At 45.6% G+C, this 12,005-nt stretch overlaps 1 protein-coding gene across 1 annotated transcript in view; it reads right to left on the bottom strand.

The window, feature by feature from the left end:
- Positions 1-2,065, bottom strand: part of RAB6B (RAB6B, member RAS oncogene family) — a gene marked incomplete at its 5' end in the record, with an annotated part of 51,758 nt that extends 49,693 nt beyond the window's left edge. The window contains one exon of the mRNA XM_019543053.1: positions 1,928-2,065. Within this exon, the coding sequence (XP_019398598.1) occupies positions 1,928-2,065 (138 nt within the window). The remainder of the gene's footprint in view (positions 1-1,927) is intronic.
- Positions 2,066-12,005: the final 9,940 nt, after the last annotated feature.

Genomic DNA, 12,005 nt, shown 5'->3' with positions numbered 1-12,005 from the left:
GGTCCCTGGCATAGCCACCAAGGTCCTCACGCTAACCAGTGATTGCTTTATGCTATCTGGCAGCTTCCCAAATACCAAGGGAATCCCCACTTCTCCTTTCCAGCTGTGACCTGCTGACTAAATTTCTCCAGGTCTCCCAGATATGTTCTTTAATCCACCAACAGTGCTCCCTGGCCCTTTGGGAAGCTTTGTCATAACTATGGCCTAAGTTCTCTTCATTGAGAGCTTTTTTACTCTTTCAGGGACATCTCATCCTCTGATCTTTAAAAGAATCTGGGGTAGGCCAAGCCAGGCAGTTGCAGGCTGTTTGTGGTATCTTTGTGTGACATGCACATTGGGATCTAAACCCCAAACCTTCTGAACAAAGTGTGCAGGGGTCCCATATACTAGCAGCAATACTATGATGTCTTAGCTCTGCTTAAAAAGTTTGCCTCTCCACTGCCCCCTGAGCGCTGCGTAGGTAGAGCACAAGTAGGAAAACCTGCCCTTAGGTCTTGCTGCCAGCTCTCCTGCAAATGGAGGAAGGGGAATACCCCTCAAAAGGGACTTGTGTGGGCTGCAGGCAAGGGCAGGTATAGTTGCTGCAAAGATGCAACAGGCATGCGTATGGATTCTGCAAACCTTGTAGAAGGTTTAACCATTACCACTGCCCTGCTCTCTTGTCCCTAAGACATCTACTCCAGATCTGGGCTCATGTATCATCATGAAGGGCTGGCTGCTGGAGGACCACAGATGGATTCCTACAGCCATGAAACTTCTCTAACATCATTAACATGGAGGCAAGACTTTTAGACCATGCATCACTTAAAAGTTCACGTTAGTTCTTTTGTAACAGGAGCTGCCAGCATACACATGCTGTGATTGGTATCTTCATCTCTTAGCTAAATGACATTTAATTTTTCTCTTTCCATCCATCTCTGGATGAATGCAAAGCCTCTTGATGCAAACAGGTCTGGAGAACATTGAGATGTAGTGGAAGGGGGAGATATATGGGACATCTGGAGGCAGTTACAAGGTGTTCTCCGTTGGTTCTGGGGTGATACTGTTCATCCCACAAGCAAAGGAAAAAAAGACGGGAAATCCCATGGTTTGCATGCGCCAAAGAAAAAAAAAAGAAGTACAGCCTTTTTTCTTTGGCATTCCAAGCCACTTCAGTGAGAAATTGGTGCGCAAAGTAGAGTTGGGATACAAAGGGTTCAGGCCTGGTTCTACTCCAATATAAGCTTTATGCTGGAGGAATTCCATTTATTACAGTGGGAACATTCCTGATTTATACTGGGAGAAAAGTCAAGCCTCTAGCTTTAAACAAAGAAATGGTTTCTGATCAACTCTATCAGTGGAGACTTTTAAAAATCTGCGAAAAATCACAGCTGCCGTATCAGCACACATCTAGAATGCCAAGCAATCATGGTTACTAGCCTCATGTAAGGAAAAAAAAAACCTACCAAATGTGCTGAGCGGCCTCGTTTAGGACGGCTGTAAGGAGCATCGGTGCCTGCAGCTGCAGGGGGGGAAGGATGGCGCTGCCTGAGAATAGGTAATGCAAGCAGAAACCAGAGTGCACTCATATCAGTCATTACCAGGAAGCTGGCTGGTAGCCAGTTTAAGCACCTAATAGAAATGCATGTGCTATACACACTTCTATTCACTACCTGGGAGCCTCCCTTAGCAGGCCCAGCTGATTTAATTCACATATAAAGAATCAGATGCAAGTACATAGATGCTAATGCTAATCTTCAACCAGGCAGCCTAGGTCACCATGCTAGATTTACATGTGAGCAACATCTGCACATCCATTACCAGCCTCTTACTTCAGCTGCAAACTGACTCTGGTGCTCTGCAAAGGGCATGGTTATCAATCAGTGGGGTAGGTGGCCACAGAGGTGATCAATACTCCAGTGCCAAAAAAGAGGAGAGAAGGTCTCACCTGATATGTGTTGTCAAAACTGTCATACATGAACCTTGTGATCAGGGATGTCTTCCCAACTGCAAGAGAAAGAGGAAAAAAACCATTAGGTAGAGAAGTTTGAAGCAAAGGTTTCCCCTTGTTCTGGATTATTTTCTTTTAAGGCCCTCTGGAGAAAGGTAAAGGAAACATTTCAGTAACTTGCAGCATATGCGGTGAGCTCAGACTCATGCACAGGTTCTGAGCAGACTGCAAGTGAGCATGAAATGAACTGAGAGCAGCTCAGATGGGAAAGCTCTGGGGACCATCACCAAAACTATGATGATCTGACCTTTTCTGGTGTTGGAACATGATTATGTCCAAAAGGCACACGCTTGCTCTTGAGGCCCTGGCTAATTTCCTGCTGTTTAATCTTCCCTCACTGCTGGCAGCACAGGGGTTTGCCAAGGCAGAATATAACCAATTTTTCCAGTTGTCAACTAGGGAGGTGGACTTTACCCCAATAACTCCAGAGCCATAGCATGCATCTGCCCTGCTGGTCTCTACTGCTCCCCAGCTTCCTTTATCCCATCCTAGCTTTTGAGTCTGTTGTTTTCAAGGTGTCACGTGCAGAGGGAGCAGCTTCTGGCCCGGCTTTCTCCTTCCATGCTTTCTCCCATGCAGAAACACATTTACCATCATGGTGGGGTTTCCTTTTGCAAGAAGCTAGCTCTGTGGGGCCAGACCCTCCTCGGGCATAAATCAGATAGCCCACTGATGCCAGTGGGGCACTGCTGAGTTATACCACATGAGGATCTAGCCTTCTCTGTATGGTCTTTTCCTCTTTTTTTGGTACATTAAATTTTAATCAATCTGTCATGTTTAGTGAGTCCAGTTAAATATTACATTGTTAATTCCTTTCTCTTCTTCAGGGCTGGTTATTTCTGGTTATCACACTATTAATTTTCAGCTGCCACTATGAATTTGTTATGGGCTTATCTGCAAAACAAAAAAAAAACCAAACAAAAAAATCCAACAAAAAACAAACCAAAAAACAATTCAGATAAGCTTCTGCTGAGCATTTGCACTGGGAGATCCCTCCCCAGGCAAATCACCTCCACTCTTGTAAGGTTCACCCACACCACCAGACACCTCCTGCTCAGATTCCCTGGAGACTGATAAACTTGGACAGATGTGAGTGCAGGCACGGTCTTGTGTCCAGTATGGCTGAGCACCCTCAGAAGGTGGAAAATGGGTTTGGCAAGCAACCCACTGAGCAAGGAGAGGGCCTACAATCCCACAGACAAAAGCAGTTCAGGGAGCTGCAAGCACACCTATGAATCAAGCATTTTACACATGGTCCTTCACTCAGGGCTTGTTCCAGGTGAAAACCTGCTACTGACATCAGTGCTTTTCAGAACGGGTCCTGAACATCCCATTTTGCTCCCTGCACCCCTCAAGCACAGAATTGCTGGAGAAGGCAACCTATGGCAACGTCTCCTCCCCATCTCATAAGGTGACTCTGCATGGGTTTCAGGTCCACATTTTTTAAGGCTCTTTTTCATCTTAGAGGGCTGGTTGGAGCACAGCTGCCCCTCAACCTGCGGGGACAGGAATGGACAGTATGACGGAGATTCACATTCATTTCTGATTGTGCCCAGGTTGAGGTGTTAATAGGACAAACTCATGACGTTGGACCTGGTGGGAATGAAATGCATTCTGTTGGCGATGGTGAATTTTGTGAACTGAAACAGATAGAAATGGCTAAGAGATCCCACAAAGGCAAGGCAGACACCCTCAGGGTCACACTATGCAACGTGCTGTGGCCTCTTCGCACCACCTGGATGGCATAAAGGAATGGCAAGGATGGAGCCAGCTGCCCTAAAATGCCTTTTGGGTAACTGGGTTCTACAAGAGGTGTAAAACAGATCTACCCCACCCTCCTGTGCAATCCCTGTTGTAAGGGGCCTGGGCCACTGAAAAAGCCAGGGCTATTACAAACCATCATGATTTCTGGCAGCCCTGGGGTATGGGTCAGAATAAATACAGAGGGTGCAAAAGTAGGTCAATTTATTGGCTCAGGTCAGGTTTTAATCACTCAGCACTGCTGGATTGTCTGAGGAGGAACAGCAAGAGTTGATCACTAAGCAATCAATAGTGTTGATCCCCTGCCCTTTCTCCTTGAGCAGATTATAGGGCTTTTCTGATACACACCTGCAGCTGTAGTCCAAATAAAGCCTGGCATAGACTGGCCAACGGGTGAAAAGGAATAATGTTTATGAACGCAGTATGATTCCTATTGATACCTAGTCACTGCTAACAACATTCAGGCAAACAATGTCAGGCACAAGCCAAGCATTTGCTGCGCTCTCATTACATTTCAAACTGACACAAGAGCCCAAGAAACCTAAAAAACGCAGTCTGCAAACTCCAATCTCCAGTTTTACTGAAGAGCACTAACGATGTACATGGAATTTACAATAAAAAGCAACAGTTCAGGCTAGAAAGCAACCACAAAGGATATCACCTGGAAGCTTGAATTTCGGTACCACTAGTTATAGGCTTGGGATTATATTTAGATCTTGAACTGATAGAGCTGTAGCCAGCAGTAGACACAGTGGAGAGTGAAAACCCGGTCTTGCTAAAGAACACGCAGACATGTTCAAAGTAGCTGAGCTGTTCTCTGGAGGAAAGAATATGTCTTTCATTATGCCCAAAGTCTCTGTGCAACAAAAAAGTAGAGTATGCTTGCCTCAAATGGGAATTAGACCATACAGTACTCACGTGTCACATTACTAAAGTGTGACAGAATCTGCATATTTGGTCAGCTTGTGTAGATAAATTCAGGCAATCTGCCTGGAACCTGGCAATCCTAACCAAATGGTAAAATGAGCCTCAAAAGACAGACACAAAGGTTCACTGGTGTTTTTTATATCAGCGAGGTAGAAATCAAAGTCAGAGTATCCTGCAATGAACCTGCTTTAATGGCCGAGCTGTTTGAAAAATGGAAGCCTCAGTTCATTTAAAATGGTAATGGTTCTATGTTGCTTTGGTTTTGCAGGTTGGAAATACAGCCAGCGAGAATACTAATGACATTTTTTGCTGATATTTTCTTCCGTTCTTGCAAGGCATCAGAATGACCAAGGACATTTTTTCATTTACCTAATACTCAGTTTTCACTAAACAAAATATTCTATTAGCCGTCTCAATAACACTTGTGATATTTATTGGACAGAACTATTTAAAAATAATAATAAATAAAAAGCCAGACAAATTTGCAAAAAAAAGAGTCAGCATATTGATTTTTTTAAAAGAATTATTCGAACAAATGACTTTTTTCAGGGGAAAAGCTTTTGATCATCTCTATTCAACCCATTAGGACCAATCACTTTGAGCTAAGGATACTGCCAGTCCAGCCATAGCTTGATTTTGGAGCTGTGGCTGTGTAACTTGTGCTATCATGCAGTATTCATGAGACACAGGAAGGGCTCAGTGAACCTCAAGCCCCTGCCTATTATTTGGTAGCTCAAAAGAAGAAGGTAATGTAAATCATTCATGCAGTTCTCCAGAGGTCACTTGAGAATGGTGTGCGGCACGTTAGCCCAGGCCATAGCATGATCTGCTTTCTAGCTAGAAACATCCAACAGCTGCCTTTTCTGAATGAGGTCACACCTGACTGAGCTGAATTCAGTGTGATAATGGATATGGAAATTACCCAGAGTCACACTGAGCTATAGGCTGTCTTTGAGGCTGTAACAGACCCTGGTATGGGGAGAGATTGGGGGGAAAGAGGCGAGGGGGAAGACGCCAGTCCTCTCTGATGTTTGGGAGCACCCCAGGCAGGGATAATGCTCCTACCTGCTCTGAGCAGTACTGGCTGTAGTCCTGTGGGGAGGATCCTGTTTACACACACATTGAAGAAGAGGTGTTAAAATGGTAGGTGGAAAGACCTTGGGCACATCTGCTTGCAACAGTCACAGTGGCAAATCTAAGCAGCAGTTCCCAACAGCCCACAGGAGCAGCCTGTTATTGGGGTCTGCAGGAAAGCATCTAAGCATGCCTCCCCATGCACGCCTGTGCTGCTGTCCTGCATCTTCCTGCTGTAGCTGCTCCATGCCTCTTCCCCACTGGAGGCTCAGTCTTCAGTCAGCTCCCAGCCTTTTGCTCGCACCCCACAAGCTGCTTGCTACCCAGGTCACCCACCTCCACCCACTCCCAGACTGGTCCCAACACCAGGTTTCCTCCTGAGCCTGGTCCCTGTGGCCTCAGCAGGTGTTGGTGTTCCCTATATGCATGGGGATGAAGGAGCCCTTTGCTGGCTGAGGGCTGAACAGCTTCTGTAATGTGCCAGCTGGTTCATGCAAGTTATCTAGTCACCTGGCCACGTTTGCACCAAACTTGCTTGAAGTTAGTGCTCTGCTGCAAGTTAGCACTGCAGCCAGATGAATGAATTCCTTTGAGCTGAGCAGTGGCCCTTTCCAGAGCACATGAGGCTGGGACTCAAGAAATTGGTGTCAAAGGCCCGTTGCCTGCTTGGAGCTTACAAAGACGTGTTGAATGTGATGGACTGGCTGGCAGTGACTTAGCCCAGGGGTTTTGAAAGGGTAAAAGATGATTGGAGGACTTGGGATTCCTTTTCCTCACCAATCAGGCCCCAGAGACTCACCCTCCATGTCCCTTGATTGGCCCCTTGGGTCACCTGGAGGGGGATAAAAGGGGCAGCATGGCTAACTCAGGAGAAACCAGCGAGGGACCACAAGGAAGGAACTTCAAAGAGCTGGCAAGAGCTGGGCCAGCGGGGTGGGAGCAGTTGTCCCAGAAGCACCTGAAGGAGTGGGACCTACAGGCAGCAGTTAGACCCCCAGCAGCGCAGCATGCAGCCGGCAGGAGAGACTCCCCGCTGGGCTCCAGGATTGCCTATGAGAGGCTGTGGCCAGCAGGAGAGGCTCCCCAGCTCCAGCAAGGGTCTGAGCAGTGACCTGAGAGGTTCCCAGCTCTGCTTCCAGCGCCTTCAAAAAAAGGCTGGAGCTCCAGGAAGGTCAAGACCCCTAGCAGCTCAGAGCGGCACCAGCACCAGCACCAGCACTGCTGGCTGTATGCTTACCATGTGGGACATGCGAGTTCAAGTCCTAGCTGGGATGGCTTAGGGTGAGTGAAGTAACAGGGAGAAATTCTTGTTGCAGTGGAAAGGGGTTATTGTGTTTTTCCCCTCTCCAGGTACCTAGGCCCTATATTCCTTGTTATTTGACATTTTGTGCCCTTTATAATTCACCCACCAGTATTGTTTGTCCTGCTGTTTGTGTTTTATATTTTGTTAACCTGGTCTTTTGTTAACTGGATGAATATGTCTATGACTGTAAGCGTCTAACCTTTATTGAATCCTGCCCCCTCGGGGCACTGTAGTATCCCCTATACCCCTGGCTTATACTGGTTATGTTCCCAGTACTGTTGTCTCATTAAAAGGTATATGGATAAGTCTCCATTAGTGATCTGGCTCTGCTCTATAGGGGGAGGAGGGTCCCTACACCCCCCACAGCGCTTGTGCACTTGCTTTGATCCCTTCAACTGGCAGGGGGGTACCTCTTCGAGTACTGCCCAGGTTACATGAAGAATGGAAGTTGTGCGGCAGAGGAGGGAAGGGATAGTGAACGCTGGTTAAGCAACAGGTCTGGAAGAAGACAGCGGGGCCTGCACAGGGAATGATGGAGCCATTACACTGGTCTGAGACCCTGCTGAAGTCAGCTGTCCAAGGGTGGGGGAACCGACTACCACAGCTAAGCAGCAAAGGGATCAGAAAGGAACATCCAACAACTGGCAGTGCTGAACCTAAGGACCATGGTCCTATTTGCTGTTCAGGAGGAGGCGACCTGGCAGGCACCAGAGCTGAAGAACCACCAGCCAATGCTCTTCTGATCAATCTAAAAAGACAGGGGAATAAGGAGTAAGAGCCCTACAAACGCTGCCTGTCTGCCACCGCCCTCTGCCTCAGTTTTGCCCATCACTTGGTTCATCTCGGGACACTAACCGTGTGGAAAGCACCTACCATATTGTGGATACTGCCCTATACTAATAATAACTAATTGATAGTTATTATTAGTGTAGGGCACTGTCCACAATACCTTGCTTGGTGGCACTGTCAGGAATGCCTGGCAGGGGAATATGTACCAATTCATCTCGCCCCAGCATAGCTGCCATTTATGCTGGCTGGCAAAAACATGACTCAGTTTTCATGTCCTTTTACCCCTGGGCTTAGGGAATGCTCACCCCAACCCGCTAGGAAAGGATCACTAACATGAGCACCACCATTCACTCTGTGTAGCATTAAATGGTTCCCCAGAGTAGGTATCCCCGAGGGACTTCTCCCAGCATTTAGGATCTATTGAGAAAATCTAGCTCTTCACAGCCCCCCACAATAATGAAGACAACAGACTCCCTGATTATACTAAATGCATGATAAAAAAGGGAAATGTTAAAAAAAAACCCTCTTAATTTAAAACCATCTTCTGAGGACATGGCTGTTAATTAAGAAACTATGTAATGCCATTCACCAGGCTCCTTAATTAAATATGCTAATTCCCTCTGTGTTGTGCCTTCTGATGAGGCTGGATGCTTCTCTAGGTTTAATAGTTGCACTGGCACACAGCTACACCACAGGGATGAGGGCTCATCTGGGTCCCGGCTCAGCCATCGATTCTAGCGTGAAAACTCAGCTGATGGATTGTAATGCAAAGGGATGGATGGCAGTCTGGATGGTACAGCCAGATGGCTTGGCCGACCAGCAATGCAGGATCTCCATCAGAGGCCATGCTGTTGAAGGGACGGTCTTGGTCTCTAGAGGGCCACTCTCTCTTGTGCAAGAGCCTGCAAGCGGGCTCACAACATGGTGATCGGGTGCCTCCAAGGGGTGCTGATCTCTCATCAGAGTGATCCAGAAGGGAGATTTGCAGTAGGGACCCCACCACATTACTAGCTGTTGTGCTTTTCAGTTTCAGCTCCTAATGCTAAGAGGGCCTAACGCACGAGACTGTGACAGATGGAAGTTAACAGCTAAAAATGCTGGGGTACCAAATATCAGAGCAATAATATCGCCTGACTCCAGAATCCTACTCTCAAGCTCCAGAGCTGGCTCACTGGCCCTGGACCTCTACTACAGCCACAATTACCTACCCACCACACTAATGGATGCAGCATTATACATTCAGGACTGGAAGAAAGAAAAAGAAAAGAGAGGAGAGAGAAAGAGGAAAAAAGGGCTCTTAATGGGAAATATCCAAATCCATTTCAGCAAAAGAAGAACAAATATGGAATGAAAGAAAGCCAACGATCTCATCTCCATCTAAACTTTGATGTTTGATGTTGTGGCGTTATGCTGAAATGGAACCAGAGCAGTATGCCGGCTTCAAATTGTTGTTTTTTCAGAGTACTTCTCCTTTCTCTCTCCACTTCCTGCGCTCTTTCCCCTTAAAGGAAAAAGAGAACAGGAGGCTGAGAAAGGTGAGGAATCCCTCAGAAATGAAACTGGAATTATCCAAACCCAGCATTACGTGCAGCTTTCAAAAAAACCAAAACCAAGCTTGTCTAATCAAGCCTACATGACAGAACTTCTCATTGACAGAATTTTAATCAAAATTCAATTTATTTTGAGTCAATGTTTTCTCTTAATACAAAATGCCCTTGCTCATTGAAGACATTTTGCCCAATTTTGCCCATTTCTGCTCCTAATTCAAGAGGCTTTACACTCTTTCCCTGCATGGTCCAGAGCTGTCCCTCCATAATGAGGTGGAAAGTAGAGCTGTGGAGCATTTCCTTTGCATTGTACATCTGGGGGTTAGGAATATAGGTGGAGGGAGGGCAGGACAGCGTGCTCATGGGGCCAGGACAGTGAGGGGTTCCAGGCTTCGTCTGCCTCTCAGTTTAGCCTGCACATACTGTTTTTTTCTATTTTCTTAGTTGTCCTTCTTCAGAGGACAGGCAGGTACACTGCAGCGTAATCTGCTTCTCAGTTTGCAGGAAGACAGGCTGGGGGCTCTGCAAATGGAAGGCAAGGGATGGAGTAGCCACCAAAAACACCCAAACCAAACAAATCTGATGACTTCTGAACTTTCCTACTGCTAACTTTTAAAAATCAGGAATTCAGTCCTCTTTCGATGTGGCTACTGACAAAGTCAACCCTTCCTTCCACCCCAACCCAGGCAGAGGATCTGCACCTCTAGCCATTAGCTAATGATGTTAGTCTTCAGCAAAGACTCCCTGCCTTTTAACTATCTAGCTTTCGGCAACCCTATGTAATCCATTATCCAAATGGAGCCTCATCTAACCTCTAGCCAGGGCAGCAGATCATCATCTCCCTTCAGATGTCAAAGCACTTCTGATATGTCTCTCTAATTAACATCCACATAATGCCTTGAAACTCTAAAGCATTAGGCTATGCAGTAAATGTTAAGTCTTATTATCTTTGAAGTGCCTGGTAAGAATCCAGTCTATTGACTCCTACCTGTTTTACTCAATACATCAATGTCATATTTATTCAGTAAAGTCAGGGTCACGAGGTTGCTTGCCATTAGCAGCAGCAGTAGTAGGCAAAATTTTCCACCAGTAATAATCCTACCAATATCTTCCAGGGAGAGGACCACATGCCTCTAGCAAAGCAACACCTGCATGTCTTTATAATCTCTATGTGTTGTAGGGATTCAAGATCCACTGGTTGTTGTTATGCCATTGTTCAGTGCCTAACATGGGTTCACATGGAAGTAATGTACAGGCAGCACTAGTCAAAAATTTTCCACTAAAATGTATTTTTTTAAACTAAAAATTAGGTGTTTGGTGATATGAAAATGTTCACAGGAAGTACACACTACCCTTGAAAATTTTGGATTTGCAGTTGGAAAAAGCAAAATAAAAAAGCTTCGAGTATTGAATATTTTGGCCCAAAAATAAAAACACTGAGTTTTAAACTGAACATTTCAATGTTTTTGGCAGCTTTCACTTTTAAGCAGTTTTCAGGCAAATTTTGGGGACTCTTTTCAATGAAAAGTCTTCATTTTTTCTTGAAACTTTGACAAAACCTAAAAAAATGCCCATTTTGAAGTCAAATTTCCCACATGGTGAGGGTGAAATATCATTTTCCCACCAGCTCTATTTAAATTAACTTCTGCTTAAAAATGGGACTAAAATGTTTCTCACCAGAACATTCCCACCTACATTCACAACCATCCTACACAGCCTCTACAATTAAGTGCATCTGTAGTGATATTTGTTATGTATCACAGCATTCAAAAACGTTGCCCCCAATGACTGCCTTTTAGGAACTGCTCTGCCAATAAGACAGGCAGTTATGGGATAATACCACGTGGGAAATTTTTCTTTTTTCCAATGACCCAGTGGTTGGCTTATTCCCTGGAACCTAAAAACATATATTCCTTGGTTCCAAATGTGAAAGTCAGTTGACTAACATCATTCAGCATGTTCTTGTTATCCTTGTAAATGTGTAAGCTTTGGCCTTGTGATCTCTAATGTCAATGAGTTTTATACTCTGGATGCACACTTTCTTACCTGTCATCCATTTTAATGCTCTGCCCATCATTTTCACACAACACCCCTTTATAGATGGATTCGGAGCAGCAGCTGTGTTGTGGTGGGAAGTGCATGCATGAGGTGGGAGTGGGGGAGGAACAGCCCCATGCCCTGTTAAGGAAAGCTCTTAGCTGAACCATTAGGTCTGCTATTATGAATATGGAGTCCCTTGCACTGGAGATCCACACTGCCAGAGAAGTTTGCTGTTTTATCAACGTGATGGCTGTGAAAAAAGTTTGAAGGGCCAGATTAACTCAATTAAAATCAATGGTCTATTAGGTCACTGACCTGCACTAGACTGCATCTCTTACACCAACTTCAAGGAGTGCTGCACAGCCCTGGATTACCAGAGGGTCACTGTGAGATGCTGTGGTAGATAATTTCTTGCTTCCCTCTCTTTTCCCCCAGCTGCTACTGAATGGAAAACACAGGTTACAAATATGGATTGTGTAAAATAACAGCTATTTATTACCAAACAAGATGAATAAAGGTTTAGCCCAGGAACAAAATGGACGTGTGGGCTCCTAGGAGAGTAACTCTACTTGGA

Source organism: Crocodylus porosus, unplaced genomic scaffold, assembly GCF_001723895.1.
Source record: "Crocodylus porosus isolate Cpor-Errol unplaced genomic scaffold, CroPor_comp1, whole genome shotgun sequence".
Taxonomy (NCBI): domain Eukaryota; kingdom Metazoa; phylum Chordata; order Crocodylia; family Crocodylidae; genus Crocodylus; species Crocodylus porosus.
This window is presented reverse-complemented; position numbering and strand designations above follow the sequence as displayed.